General features: G+C 45.1%; 2 protein-coding genes across 2 annotated transcripts; both read right to left on the minus strand.

Moving 5' to 3' along the window:
- Window positions 1-3,047: 3,047 nt before the first annotated feature.
- Window positions 3,048-4,936, minus strand: LOC4341259 (berberine bridge enzyme-like Cyn d 4). Its single transcript, XM_015786270.3, has one exon. The coding sequence runs from the start codon at window positions 4,809-4,811 to the stop codon at window positions 3,231-3,233; it is 1,581 nt and encodes a 526-aa protein (XP_015641756.1). The 5' UTR covers window positions 4,812-4,936; the 3' UTR covers window positions 3,048-3,230.
- A 2,268-nt stretch (window positions 4,937-7,204) lies between these two features.
- Window positions 7,205-9,013, minus strand: LOC107275394 (berberine bridge enzyme-like Cyn d 4). Its single transcript, XM_015787272.3, has one exon. The coding sequence runs from the start codon at window positions 8,961-8,963 to the stop codon at window positions 7,377-7,379; it is 1,587 nt and encodes a 528-aa protein (XP_015642758.1). The 5' UTR covers window positions 8,964-9,013; the 3' UTR covers window positions 7,205-7,376.
- Window positions 9,014-16,233: the final 7,220 nt, after the last annotated feature.

A 16,233-nucleotide genomic window follows, 5' to 3' on the forward strand; every position in this document is an offset into this window, starting at 1 on the left:
ATATACTTATATGTATACATATTGTTTTACATATTTCACAAAAGTTTTTGAATAAGACGAATGGTCAAACATGTGCTAAAAAGTATACTATTTTTAATAAAAATATTTTGCCATCGATTTTCACTTAAACTGACGGACCTATTAATTAATTAATTAGGCAATCATATATATATCATAAAAAAAGAAGAAAAAACCTTCTAAAGACCTCTCTTCAGTCCTCTGCACAACACGTGTTCATATTTGCCTTCTGCACATATGACAAAAAGCATCGTACCTGAGGCAGCTAAAAGTGATTACTAAAGTGATCATGACCGTCAATAAACACTACACATACTAATTAAATTTATATAATTTATCTCTTATTTCAAACAAATATTATTTCGAAGAATACAATTGAACATGTGAAAAACAAAAAAAAGGCTTTAAACAATTGCTGATATTTTTGCACTACTAAACCAAGCAATTGTGTAGATGATTTGTGTCCTAACATAAAAAAGTCTTCAATTCTTTAAAAGTATGGAAAAATATGAACATTTTGAACTTCTACGAATGGAGGAACAATCCAACTGTTAATCTATCCTTAATTTGGTTGTTACTAAGTCATGCATCTTCGTAAGGCGATTCAGTCACAATAACTTTGAATTTCTTACTATCACAGTTTGTGCTTATAGCAATATTGTACAATATTTACTTACTTGATCCAAAAGTCAAACTCATATGGCCATGATTTATCATCTAACATGAATGATATTTGGATATGCCCACCCTATAGTTTACCCTTATGAGATGCAATTTCTGAAGAAAAAAATTAAATATCATGTTTTAATAATACGGATGCCCACGCGATGCGTGGGCCACCTTTCTAGTGGAATATAAAAGCTGAAAATATATAATGGGCAAACAACTCGCAAAGCTAAAGTTTGTCCTAGTTTCCAATATAACATCTAGTTGTAAAAAGAAGATTTTAAATTTGTTGAACGAGTGGCTATGACACAATTGCAAGAAAAATGCCTGGTAGGGAGTTTTCCGCCGAGATAGAAAAAGCCCAGTCTCAGGGACATAAGCTGATAGGCCTGGTGCTTCGCAAGCAAAGATACTTTAAAGAAAAGGTCCATTTTATCTCCTCCGTGATGAGCCGACTTTGCGGTTGAAGAACGTGAATCAAGGTAGGCCCATGATTTGAAGGAGCCCAAATTATCCTTTTGCCTACTTTAATTTCAGACTGCATTTTCTCCAGGGAATAAGTTCGCTTGACGTCTCTCAGTTTGATGTCAAGTTCTAATTTCATCCTTGAACTTCAATAACAGATATAATATATTTCTCAACTTACAAAACAGGATTACCAGAGGTCCCAAAACAGTATTATGTCTCGTTTTGGCTAACATGGCGAGTTGATGGTAGTCAACCCAACTAACTCGCGTGGGACCCATGGGGCCCTATATCTTTGCAGTAGGTCTTTCTTCCTCCTCTCTTTCACTCTATTACACATAAACTCAAAGGCGACGACCCACAGGGAATAGAGCAACGTGCGGCGGGAGGTGGGAAGAAGGGTGACGCCGGGCAAGAAAGGAGTCAACGGCCTCCGCATGTTCGTCCCTAGCCTGCGCGCCACATGCTTGCCTTCTTCCACTCCGTCAGGCGGAGGGAGGAGCACACACGGGCTGTCGTGCTTCCTATTCGAGGAGTCCACAGGCGGGGCCATCTGCCTCCTCTTCCACCTCCATACGCCACCGGAGGAGTGGAACACCGCCGTCCTAGTGGCACCCATTGTGCTCACTGTTGATGCTCCTAAAGTTCGTAGTGGCGCCGGCGCTGGACGCAATGGCAGGGACAAGGTGAGGGAGGAGGCTGGGGGCTCGTCACATCGGTGTGGGTCGTCGGTGGGTGTAGTGCGTCTCCGGCACAGCTACACCCTCTCGTGTGGGAGGAGGTTGGCAGCGCCTGGGACGAGCGGGAGGAGGAGGTGCTTCGCCACAATAAACACGCTCGCCAATGCCATCTTGTTTGAGGATAAATTAAGCAGCAGCAACCTAGTTAATCGTGGCGGCCACCATGGCCGCCATGAAGCCAGAGCTCATGCACGTGCTACCGCCTTCGTCGGTCGCGCTGGGGCAGGCAATGAGCCTCATCTTTTCGCTTATGCTTATGCTTATCAGCCAAAATTTAAATTTTCAATCTTAAATTTGGAGTTTATTTTCATTGAAGTTTATTTTTCAGCCTTTCTTTTAGATCATTAAGAACACGTATTAAAAAAATTTACAAATTTTTTTTCGTTAGCAAATATGACGTTTGGCTTATTCCCGACTTAGGCGTGTTGTTCGTCGTAGGGCCAGACGTTTCCTCCTCGATCAGGGCCTCAGCGGACGTCTCGGTCGGGTCTTCCTCCATGTCGCCCCTGTCTAGCAATGAGGCCTCATCCAAAGAACTGGACGTGGAGTCCTTGGGGGCACTGGCCAAGACCTCTTCCCCGACACCTCGGCGACCTTTGACGACTTAGCGCTGGCCTTGGCGTGGGTTGGGTGACGGAATAGCCGAGTTAGGTTCTCCCCACCAGCCGCTGTCCTCCTCACCGCCAACCGCTAGCCTTCTCCTCACCACCCCGTCCCAGTGAGATGAGAATAAAGGGGAGGGAGAGAGGGAGAGGTGACGAGTGAGGGGCCTTGACATGTGGGTCTCACGGTGACTCGGTGTTGTTGACTCCGATCAATTAGCCATGTTGGATAAAACAAGCCGCTATGCTGCCATGGGATCTCCTGTCCACTGGTTTTGACAGTTGTGGGACGAAATACAAAGTGGGTGTCAAAATAAGGGACCTAAAGTGAACTTATTTCTTTTGTCCAGGCATCGTATCAGGCACCAGGCAAAAAATCACGGCTCATGCCTAGCATGGTTTGAAACCCAGTCTGACACTCTGACGAAAGACCAGAAAAACTATTAGCAGTTCTAGAAACCAGTCACGTTCCATACATTTTCCTACACACCGGACGAAACCACGTTTCTCCGGAACGATAACAAGATAAGCGAAAAATCTACCTAAAATAATATTCTTACAATTCAAATCTTATATTATTATTAAAAATTTACACAATCGTTCACAAATCATGATCCAACACGAAACAAATACTGTATACCAGTAGCTATCAATCTGTCACACACAAGACACGCACGCACGCACGCATATGCACCAACTATCACAAGAAACATCAGCTGCATTGCTATCTAATCGATCACTACTTGGTGGAGACAAGCGGCGGGATGCTCTGCTCGTTCCGGAAGTAGTCGCTGGCGTCCACCTTCCCCTTGGTCAGCGCCAGCCTCCTGAAGTTGGCCGCGCCGAAGTACTTCTCCCCCCACACCCTGCCGTTCTCGTAGCTCGTCACGCCGCCGGCCACCGCGTTCTCGCCGATGTCGAGGTCGCGGTAGTTCACGTACGCATCCCTCGGGTTGCTGGTGACGAACGGCTCCATGAACGCGTGCACGTTCTTGATCCAGTCCGGCACCGCGGGCGTCGCCGTCGTCGTCGGCCAGAACGCGACGTACTGGATGTTGTAGAGGACGCCGGACCGGTGCGGGTACGGCGTGTTGCCGTCGGCGATGCTGCCGACTCTCCCGCCGTGAGGCTCCAGGATGATGAGCCCCGCACCGGCGGCGCCGTCGAACCACGGGAAGATCTTCTCCCAGGAGGCGCTGGGGATGGCCTGCTTGACGTAGTCGGACTTGTTCTTGGTGTAGACGCTCAGGCTGGTCGTCCTGTTCAGGAGCACCTCCACCGGCGTGCTGCTGGTGCCGCCGTTGATGTACACCATGGACTGCAGCCAGCTCATCTCCCGGCAGTCGGCACGCGTCATGCCGAGCTCCGGGAAGCGCGAGCCCATCACCGGCAGGAGCTGGTCGCACGTGCCGAGGTACAGCGACTGGAACAGGGCTTGCTTGTTCTGCACGACCACCCGAATGGTGAGCTCGTCGGGGAGCGCCGCCGGCGCGAGCGTTTGCCATTTGGTGACGGCGTCCACGGCGCCCTGGGCCAGCGTCTTCTGGATGTTGAACACCGTCACCGTCCGTGGGACAGCCACGAGCCTCACCTTCCACGACAGCACGATGCCGAAGCTCTCGCCGCCGCCGCCACGGAGGGCCCAGAAGTAGTCCCTCCCCATGGCCTTCTTGTCCAGGAGCCTCCCGTTGGCGTCTACGACCATGGCGTCGAGGACGTTGTCCACGGAGAGACCATACTTGCGCATCATCATGCCGATCCCTCCGCCGCTGAAATGCCCGCCCACGCCGATGGTCGGGCACAGGCCGGCGGGGAACGCGAGCCCGGCGTCCGCCTTGGCGACGGCGTAGTACATCTCCCCGACCGTCGCGCCGGAGTCCACCCACGCGGTGGCCGCGCGGCGGTTGACGCGCACGGAGCGGAGGCCGGCGAGGTCGACCACGGCGAACACCTCCTGGCGCACGGACCGGTACGAGAGGCCCTCGTAGTCGTGCCCGCCGCTGCGCACGCGGAGGCGCACCCCGTGGCGGCGGCCGCACAGCACGGCGGCCTGGACGTGCGACGCGTTGGTGGGCTTCACGACGCAGAGCGGCCGCACGGTGCCGGGCGCCAGGAACCTCGGGTTCCTGACGGACGACGCCAGCACCGACGCGAACGACGACGAGCCCCGCGTGACGACGAGCTGGCTAGGCACGCCCGCGGCGAGGCACTGCAGGAATTCGCCGGAGGAGTCGGCGGAGGACAGCGGGGCGACGGACGCCGCGTAGCAGCAGCAGCAGCAGACGGCGAGCACGAGCGCCAGACTTGTCGACGCGGCCATTGTGAGATGTTGTGTCCACTCTAACGTTCAGTGATGACACGAACACGTACGAATTGCATCTACCGGATCGGCTGTTTATATACGCGCGACGTTAACGTGTACGACTGAAGGTTGCAAGTGTTGCAGAAAATGAGAAACGCGCGTAGGAGAGGTATTGGTGCTTAGTAGTAACATGCTGCCGTGGTGGTTTGGTGGAAAAGTCGCGGTCAAAGGCTAGCACCAGCCGGTGGCAGAAATAGTTGTAATTAGTCTATTTGCGGGTTCGGCGGCGTGAATGGAAGCTGCCTGGCTTGGCCCAATCGGGGGTGCGTCAGTTGTTATGGGAAAATCAAGCGTGTGAACATCGCGGAGCCACGTCGTAGTTCTACCAATAATCTACCTTGGCTTGGAACTTCAAGTAAACGAGGGACCGATGGAACGATGGCTTGGAAACTTGGAAGTAAACGAGGTGCATCACGCTGATGTAATATACGGATCTGAAGCTTGGAATGTAAGAAGTGTTAGAAGCATACATATATCGGTTAGCGATAAAAGTCAAATATAAATTATAGAGCTAAAATATAATGGTAGAGATAGAATTCTAAAGAAAAATAAAGTCGTAGAGACAGAATACAACAAATATATTTTCCACAAGAAGCACTGCTCTAATGAGCGGACCTACGTTGTTTTCGATATAAAACTTAAGGTTGGTCACTTTGATTAAAAAAATTGTGTACACTTAAGATATTTAGCATGATCAAAGATGAACAAGTGAGCGAAAACATTTGTGGAACACCCCAAAAAAGTGAAAACTTCAGTCGGTCAAGTGTTTCAACAACCAGTCAAATGTTTTATACTCCCTCCGTTTCGAAATGTTTGACATTGTTGACTTTTTAGCACATGTTTGACCGTTCGTCTTATTCAAAAACTTTTGTGAAATATGTAAAATTATATACCTACATAAAAATATATTTAGCAATGAATCAAATGATAAGAAAAGAATTAATAATTACTTAAATTTTTTGAATAAGACGAACGGTTAAACATGTGCTAAAAGTCAACGGCATCAAACATTTCGAAACGAAGGGAGTATATGGGACTTGATGAAACATTAAGTAAATAGATGAAACATTACATGTATGTTTCACTACATCTTTGTTGCAACATTCCGCAAATAAAATGTTAAATATTAAGTTTAAATCACTTGGAAACAAGTACAACTTTTGGAAAAAGTAATGCAACATTCAAAATTCTATGCAATATTTCTAAAAAGAATTGGCGCAACATTGGAACAAATGCAACATTTGAATGCAACGAGTAAGACAAATAAAGAAGAAATGATTGCAATAAAATCATCGAATAATATGCAACAATATCCTACCAATTTCGATCTCCCTTCTTTCTCCCCTCTTCATAAATATTTAGCGTTTACCATAGATTAAGTCTATGACCATTAATAATATCTCAAATGCTTACTTTTAAAATATATTATGTCTAGTATCAAATATTATAAACTTACTAGATCTTGTAAAATTATACTAAGATAAAACTAAAGGCCAAAATTTCACATGTTTGACCAAATCTTATCTTAGACGTCAAATATTTACAACAACCACAATCAATTTCCATGTAATTGAGTTGTACATACTCATTCTCTTCTCATTCTAAAATGACCGGCTATGAGGTGGTTTCGGATTTTAGTGGAGAAATAAGATTTATTAGTTAGTACGTGAACTATCATAATATATCATATCATAGTTGTAATACAACATTACACTCATAGCTCAATGATAATTGTGCTGGGATTGCCTAGCCACATTCGCAAGCTCATGAGTTATGTTGTTATGAATCTTACGAATACACATTTTTCTTTTTGTATGTTCAGAACAAAAGTGTTTTCCTAACCACATAAGATAATTTCCAGCTTATTGGTATTGATCTATCCTTCTCTCTAGAGCGCAATGTATTGTTAAGACTTAAGAGCTTCATCAGGTTCATGTATATTGTGTAGATGAGAGGGGGTGCTTTTAAGAAGATATGGAAACCACGGTTTTAATTTCTTGTCAGGTTTTAATGTCTTATTAATGAGCTAATGATCGAAATGATATTCTTTTTTTACTAGATATCCTTTTAGTTTAACTCATATGGCTTAAAATAAAGGTATCTGATCCATGACAAGTAAGTACATTATCACTATTTAGATAGACTTAGGCATTGGGTCACCCGGGGCATGGCCCATGGCCTAGGATTGGAGGCCCACTAATTAAGGTAGGAAAATTTTCACCATGTACTTCATATGTAAGACATAACGAGCGTGGGCTTTTGGCTAATTCTTAGTACGCCTCAAATCTTTGAGGGTTACAGAGGCTGCATTGAAATCCATTATCTAAAAATTTCAAATAGGTATTCGGCTACATACATAAATATATTTTTATCCCTGAAAAATCAGTATTTTTCTTGAGAAAAAAGATTGGTATGTGATCTGCATACATTTTCACTGCAAATGGATCACCCTAGAAAAGAACTACCAGTAGGTATCCGAAAGAAATTATTACTTTTACATATGCCTGAAATGCCACATGATCATCACTCGAACAAGGGAGGAATGCTCTGCTCATTCCTGAAGTAATCATCAGGATCCACCGTGGCCTTCACTTTGGCAAGCCTTTCGAAATTGGCCCTGAAATACTTCTCCCCCCAAACCTTGCCATGGTGATAGCTGCTGATGCCGTTCACCACCTTGTTCCTCCCAAGATCAAGGTCCCTGTAGTTGGCATACGCCTCCCTGGGGTTCTTGCTCACGTAGGGCTCCATGAACTTGTACAGGTCCCTGCTCCACTTCAGAGCCAGTGTGCCATTTGCATCACCGTTCCAGTACGTGATGTACTGGATGTTGTACAGGACGCCTTCCCGGTGCGGGAACGGTGTCGCGGATTCATGGATGCGGCTGATCTTGGCACCGTAGGGGTCTATGAACAGCTGAACCTCACCGAAGTTGGTTAGCTGTTGTAGCTTGGCGAAGATCTTCTTCCAAATGGACTTTGGGATGGGGTGCCTGACGTAGTCGGATCGGTTTTTGGTGTTCACCCTGGAGATGGAGCTCCGGTTCAGGATGTCGGCCACCGTCGCGTTGCTGCCGAGGTGGATGTAGGGGATGGACTCGATCCATGTCATCTCGTTGCAGTCCGCCCTTGTCATGGCGAGGTCGGGGAATCGGTGGTGCATCAATGGCAGGAGCTCGTCGCAGGTGCCGAGGTACATGGCCTCGAAGGTGACGCGGCGTGGCTCGGCGATGACCCTGACCATGATGTCGTCGGGCAATCGGGGCGCGATCTCCTGCCATTTCGTGAGGACGTCGATGGCGCCGCGCTCCGGCGTCCTGACGACGTCGAACACCGTGACGGTGGGCGGGACGGGGACGAGCTTGATGTGCCAGGAGACCACGATGCCGAAGCTCCCGCCGCCGCCGCCGCGGATCGCCCAGAAGAGGTCCTCGCCCATGGCGTCCCTGCCGAGGAGGTCGCCCCTCGCGTCGACCAGCGTGGCGTTCACGACGTGGTCGACGGCGAGGCCGTACTTGCGCTGCAGCATGCCGAAGCCGCCGCCGCTGAAGTGGCCGCCGACGCCGACGGTCGGGCAGACCCCCGCGGCGAAGCCGAGCCGCGGCGCGCTGCTCCAGATGGCGTGGTACAGCTCGCCGAGCGTCGCGCCGGACTGCACCCACGCCGTGCCGCGCGCTGCGTCGACGCGCACCGACCGCATCCCCGACAGGTCGACGACGGCGAACCGCTCGAGGCGACCCTCGGCGCGGTACGAGAGCCCCTCGTAGTCGTGCCCGCCGCTGCGCGCGCGGACGCGGACACGATGCCGGCGGCCGCAGACGACGGCGGCCTGGATGTGGGAGGTCTTCTTCGCCATGACGATGCACAGCGGCGTCGTCGACGCGGTGGTGTTCAAGAATTTAGGGTTTCTGATGGAGGACTTGAGGATGGGTGTATAGGAAGAGGAGCTCCTTTTGTGTATGAGCCATGGAGGAATGGATTTCTTGGTGAGGCAATGGATGAAACCTTTGGAAGAAGGATCATGATCAGAAGCTATGGCAGGACTGGGGATGTAACAAGAAGAGAAGATGCAGAAGATGATGAACAACAAGAGGGTTTTGAAGCTGCTCATGTTTTCTGTTGATTCTTTGGCTTTGGTGACTTAGATTGTAAGTAGGTAGATAGGGGGGGTTGTATATATGGGTGATCATGTCTATCCATGCCAATATTGGCATGTCAAGATAAGGAACAGTTATCACTTACTAATGCTTTTTGCGCATATATGCAATTAATGTTCCTATCTGGCTAATTTGCCAAATATTTTACTAATTCATTAATTATCCATACTTGGCATATCATAGAAAAACATATATTTAGTATTATTTTACAAAAAAATAATCAGAGTTTTAAATCTCCAGCTATAGCAGGCACTATCGAACTCTGGCTGTAGCTGTTTGAGTTCTACTTTTTTCCGATTATACATATATGGAAGATGCATGCACACACCCCACTACGACCATACTCACGTACCCTATAGCATAAACTTGAAGGGATGGAAACTAGTGTGACAAATCACTAACCTCACTTATGAAAAACACATTTGCATGTGTAATATTCATGTATGAGTATATATACAAACACACATTTCTATTAGTTAATTAGTAAGTTGATCATGAAAATATAATGATTTGGTACTTCTTTAAGATGCATTGTCATGTTTGAAAATCGAAAAAAGATGACATCTTAAAAAGAAATAGAGGAGCTCCTCAGTCTACTAATTTAATTATCAGGTATATACCATTTTTCCTTTTGTATTCACCTGCTCATGTGGAATGTAATTAATACATTTAATATATGATTTCTGGGAAATTTTATTTTGGTATGGAATTAAACTACTTTACTATTATTTTTGCCTGATGCCAGCCATACAAAACTAGTTTTACTTTGGCAAATTTTGCTACAAGATATCACGGCCTCTTGATTTTAGTTTTAGCACACCACACAAAATGACTTTTTAGAAAAAAAACTTTATAAAATAGTTATTTACCAGGGGTCACCGCGCTGATTATTTTAGTGTTTTCGTGTTGATGACACGAGATAGGGCCCACGCTTTTTCAGTTAGCGTGACCAAATTGCCCTTATGCATCCTAGACCATCCTCTCATCTCCTCTCCTCTACGGCCACGATTCTCCTGCCACCCCTATGATGGTCCCGATCTAAGCATGTCCGACATCGACGGCGAGCACCACCGGCCCTCGTAGCATCACCGCGATGGGCCAACCCGCTGACACCAGAGGATGGAATCCTCCTCGGCCATGTCGTTCGTTGCTCGCCCCTATGGCACCCTCCACGGCCATGGGGGCGTTTGTTGCTCGGGGCTGTGGCACCCTCCGCGGCCGTGGGGGTGTCCTCCTCGTGTCCCCCCGAGAGTCCACTTATTTGTACTCCCTCCGTACTCGTAAAGGAAGTCATTTTGGACAGCGACACGGTCTCCAAAACATAACTTTGACTTTCTGTTTCTATAAAAATATTTATTAAAAAGTGATATATGTATACTTTTATGAAAGTATTTTTCAAGACAAATCTATTTATATAATTATTACATTTTCAAACTCAACAACTTGAGAGTTATTTATGATTTATATATATTCCCAATATTTGACTTAAATATTATCTCAAACGATTTTCTTCACGAGTACGGAGGGAGTATGGATCACCGACTCAAGGACCACATCAAATGCACTCGGTTGTGCTCGTGCACCTCGCCGACTGTGGGGACAGCGCCACGACATGCATCTCGTCTACACGGGGAGGCAGCTCGTGTCGGAGAGAGCACCAGCACATGGCAGCTAGCTAAGGCCCTGTTTGAGGAAGCTTCTAGCAACTGCAGCTTCTCCTAGAATCTCCAGTTGACAGAAGCTTCTTCAAACAGTCCAGCTTTTTATCCAGATTCTAAGAATCTGTAGTTGTAGAATCTGGAAAATGAACTAGAAGCCAGAAGTTGGGTTTCTCAGCTTCTCCAGATTCTCATCAGCTAACTTCTCAGCATCTGCTTCTCAGAATCTTAAGCTCCCCCAAACAGACCCTAAGCCTCCCACATCGCTTCCACCCTACCAAGTCCGACCCCGTCCAGCTCCGCCGCTAACATGGATGAGCTAGTCCAGGAGTTCATTCTCTCCGCGCACCAAGCTAATCAGTCTAAACAAAACACGCAAGGGCAATTTGGTCACATTGGCTAAAAAAGGAGCCTATCTGCGTCATCAGCACAAAAACAGAAAAATAATGGGACCGGTATCTCCTGATAAATAATCATATTTACAAAGTGTTTTTTCTCTAAAAATCACTTCGTGCAATGCTCTACCGTTAAAACCACGAAGTTGGGTTGTCTTGAAGCAGGATTTACCTTTACCATATGATTTTGGTATATGCCTCGTTTTGTATAGTATTTAATTTTGTCTAGTTTTGTATGGCCGGCATCAGACATGCTCATGCATGCCTGGTTGGATGGAAAACACATGGATTTTTTAATTAACATTTTGGAAAACATTTTCCTTAACATTTTGGTTTTTTAATCCATTTTGGTGTAATTTTGTATGGCTGGCATGCATTTGCACGCTTGGCTGGAAGTAAAATGTTTCCAGCGAAAGCATTGATGAGCTTAACTGTGATTTGTAAAATTGTTAATTACTGTCAGCTGTCCTGGCGCTTAGTGTGCTACGCCAAGTCCTGTCGCAGGCATGTCCCTCTGGCCGAGAAGGCCTCTCTGATTTTTAATGGAACTGGATTTGAACTAGCGACACCTAGCCTTATTTATTTACATACAATTCAAATCACTAATAATCCCTCTGGTCAAAATCATTCGTTGTTTCTAAGATAAAAAAAGAATAATGAAAGCTGAAGAAGCTCTAAGTTATTTGCACCGTCTAAAGCGATAAATATTTCTGTGTGGAGAGTATATTTTAATACTGGTTTAAAAGCACATGGTTGTCTATCATATCCGTCCATCCATAGCGTAGTGCCAAATCAGCTAAGCTTCTTAAAATAGGAAAAAAAATGCAACGGCTTAAAGCCTTCAATCAAGTTTGGTAACGAGAATCCTCACACACAAATAGTCAAATATGCGTGACGCCCATGTGAATTTCTACCCTTTTCCTTTTCAACCCATACTAATGGCGATTAATTTCTATTTTCGGTGCCTCTTTCACATGAACCCTTTCCTTTTCTGCCCCTTTCAATTTGTTCGATTTTGTGGGAACCAATTTTGGAACGAATTGAAAACGCGAGTCTAAGCCTCCCTCACAGTCACAGTAGCCCTAAATCTGCATATGCTGGGCTTACTCTTTAATTGGGCTAGTTTAGGCCTAATAGAGAGTCGATATTTTTTTTTTCTTTATTGAACTTGTTTCATTGAATTCAGTTCAAAATTTTCGTCACAAACTTTCAATACCAGAATTTTATATTAGAAACTTTGTTTAGTTATGCATAAAGTTTCTGAGTAAAAAGTTTGTTATTTTGTGTATAAAGATTTCTAGTGTTTAGAAAAACGTCTAGATATTTAAACAAACTTTTATTTGAGTAGAAAGTCTATGAGCAGCTTTTTTTGAAAAAAAATATCAGAAGTTTCTAGGAACTTTTTACTCATCTATAATTAATAGTGTTGAGTAGTTTTTTTTTATTTCTCCAGAACTATGAAATTTTTATTCATGTAGAATATTTATGAGTAGAAGTTCTCGTCTAATAAACAGGATGCTACTAGAAGTGCTAGTCCTAGTCTAATCACGCCATAATGGTGCATGTCGACATTTTCTTACGGTTAGCCACTAAAAAATCATAATATCTATGGCTTTCTAGATTCGGTGGTTTTTACTTGATGGTCGGCTGATGGAATAATTAACCTGGGTAGTTTTTGACCGCCAAGAAAATTGCGGATTCTTGTAGTGATGTAATCTAACTGCAAAAAAAAAAGAATACTATGTACTTCCTCCGTTTCAAAGTGTAAGACGTTCTAGAATTGCCCAGATTCATTTAGATGCTAATGAATCTAGACATATGTATGTATCTACATTCATTAACATCTATATGTATGTGGCCAATGCTAGAAAGCCTTATATTGTGAAACGGAGGGAGTACGTAGGTTGAGCATATGTTTGCAGGAGCGGATCTAGCATAAGATTAGAGAGGATGACTCATCTCCTTCTTACTCCTATAGTCCACCCTTCTTTTCCTTCTCTCCCTCTTCTTCTCCTTTCACTCTCTGCTTCTTGTTGGAATTAATATATATGCCTTAGCTCACAAAGAAAAGAAGGGTCTTACCTCATGGGATGACATATATGGAGAGTTTAGTATCACCTTGCTTATTCTAGGAGAGGGGGACCTCCTTAAAAGGGAGGATGCCCTCTTAGCCACTTGAAGCATGTGTGGTGGAGAGAAGAGGGGGAACACACGCGCGCGCTCGCTCGCCTTGCCTGGCAGGGTAGGCGGCGCGTGTGCACGACGTACGCGTCGAATTGTCTGCAAAATTGGCTCCTCACCCTTGCGCAGATGCAGCCTCTTTTTGCAGTTTTGTTTTGCTGCGGGAAATTCAGATTTGTTTTGTTTTGGAAACATTCCGAAAAATCCGGTGCGTGAAAACGACGTGGAGTCCGGATAAGTTATACGCGACTTATCTGGTTCGGTTACGCGGAGTGGAGATCGTACGGGCGTCCTGATCAAGCGACCTATCTCTATATAAGCCGAGCCGCCGCCTTCACGCAACACATGCGAAATCAATATAGGGTTTGCCTCTTACTCTGTGCTGCACCGTCGCTCGTAGACTACTCTATCCCGCTCCCCGGCGTGCACCGGCGATCGGGAGAGCAGGTCTCCGGAACCTCTGCCTTCGACGTCCTGCACCGGGAGAATGCGGCAATAAGGTTTTTGGGAAGCGCTTCGCGTGACTGCTCCCTGTTCGTCCGCGACGGCTCACCTTCCTCTCCGCTCGCGTGCTGCGTGCCTTCGTCGACGCCCGCAACCGCGAGTAGTTCCTACTGAGCAACCGGTTTTTCCGCAACCTCGGTACGTGTTTAATATGTTGCGCATATTTGATCTGTTCATGTTATACCGTGTAGTTTACATGTGTAGATCTAATAATGTGTTCATGCTAGTTTACATCTGCAATGTCATGATTTATTTATGGAATAAATTAAATCATTATGTGCTTATAATTTCAACACTTCTATCAGCGGTGATATAGCAGGGTGGGAGGAACTTGAGTCCCTCCAGCATTCACACTGGATCTGCCCTGCATGTTTGCTAGCCTGCTTCACACTCTTGAGTTGAATCCAAGTTTATACAGAATATGCACGTGGGAGTGTAGGACGCACATAGGACAACACAATTGCGCAGACCATACAAATGGTCACATACTTGGAGCCAGTGTTTACCTTACTGTTACCGGGGTAAATGGGTTAAAACAATATTTCCTCATATAGCTGTGAGCTCGGAGAAGATAGTCTTAAGGTAACTAGGGGGAAATATTTTTCACATGCGGATTGTGTTTATGTTTGTAGAAACATATGCATGATTTCCTCGAGCGCTATACTAAAAAGTATACGGCTAAACGCATGCGTAAACAGGTTAGCTGCCGTATGTATAATTCTTTTTTGGTTAGCAACGAGTTGTATTTTAAATTATATTTTCTGTTTCAAGTAGAAATAATATGTAAGATATCTAGACGACATAAGCTTATATAAATCGATGTGGTTTATAATAATTTAAATAGTATATAGAATGATAATTTAAATATAAAAGTAAATATGACGTGGTTTTATGAGAGAAGAAAATGAGGAAGATAATTTGGACCATAGATTGATCATCCAATGATTAAAAACAATTGAATGATATGGCTTAATGAGAAAAGAAAGAAATAATATTACCGACATGAGAATGAACTATATATATGTATATATAGGATATTGTAAAAATTAATAGTGATATATATTGAAATATTATGTGAATTATGTGGGATGATGGATCAAATGATTGTATGTTTAAAGCTCTAAAATTTAATAAATTATATAGATACTATAACATGCTTATTTCATATCAATACATACGGTAAACTTAAATTTAATACAACACATACATAGTAAATTTGATATAATGGCATGCACATAGTAATTTTTTCTCTAAATAAATTTGCTTTGACATTAGTATATAAGTTTTGTGATGCATTTTACGAGTTTGACATAATCATAGTTAATTATTTGTTATTATGATAATATTACTTATTTTATATCAATAAATGGAACATTTAAAAATTTAACAATGATGGAAGTAATAGTCATGAAAGCATATCGTAAATTATTAGATGTGATAATATTGGCCTTGTTTGGATCCAAGGGCTATTTTTTAGCCCTCCCTCAAATAGTCTAAATAGCCCCAAAAGATCCAAAAGGGTGAGCTATTTGAGGGCTATTTGGAAATAGCCCACCCAAAAAAACTATCCCAACCAAGGGGTGCTAATTGGAGCTATTTTGAGTGGAGCCCACTAAAAGGTGTTTTTTCTCTCTCCCACAGGCACACGGGATCAGAAAACACGACCACCTCTCTCCCTCTCTCCGCACGACCGCGCGCGTAGGCGAGGGGCATTTTCGCCGCCGCCGCCTCCACTCCTCGCCGGCCCCCACCAGCGCCGCCGCCTCACCCCAGCAGCGCCGCCGCCCCCACCTCCTCCCCGCCAGCGCCGCCGCCCCCACCTCCTCCCCACCAGCGCCGCCGGCCCCACTCCTCGCCGACCGTCAACCACGTCGCCGCCATCCCCCACTCGAGCCGCCACCGGCCCCCCACTGCTCGATTTGTTTTCTTGTCCATGGAGGATGATGGCTTCGATTTCTTCTTCGAAGATCCAAATCCAAGCGTCTGGCCGTCGCAGCCGTCGGCGACCGGCCTCGGCCATGCTCCTCCTCCCCGTGCCGGCGTGGATGCGTTGGACCTCAACTTTGTTAAAGAAAAACTTTGTTGTTTTCTCCCTTTATGCTACAAGCTTATGAGATAGAGCACTGTCCTAGTGATAGAGCACAACGGCATGGCATATGCAGCCGGCCACACCAAGACACATGCCCAAAAGATCCAGTGGAAAAAGAGAGAAAATGGTAGTTATGATTGGGAAAGTGGACTAAAGGTCAAATAGCTCTTGCATCCAAACAGCTTAAGGGCTATTTCATTGAAGGGCTATTCCTTGAGCTAAAAAAAGCTCTCAAAATAACTCTTGGATACTTCTCCAAATAGGGCCATTGTTAACTACGAATCATAATAAATTTGTTAATTGTTAATGTTATTTTTTTAGAATTGCACAGTACAACACAGACACTCACAATGCACGCACACTCACCCCTATGAATGCACGCACGTAAACCCTATCC

Source organism: Oryza sativa, chromosome 6 (assembly GCF_034140825.1).
Source record: "Oryza sativa Japonica Group chromosome 6, ASM3414082v1".
In the NCBI taxonomy this organism is placed as follows: Eukaryota; Viridiplantae; Streptophyta; class Magnoliopsida; order Poales; family Poaceae; genus Oryza; species Oryza sativa.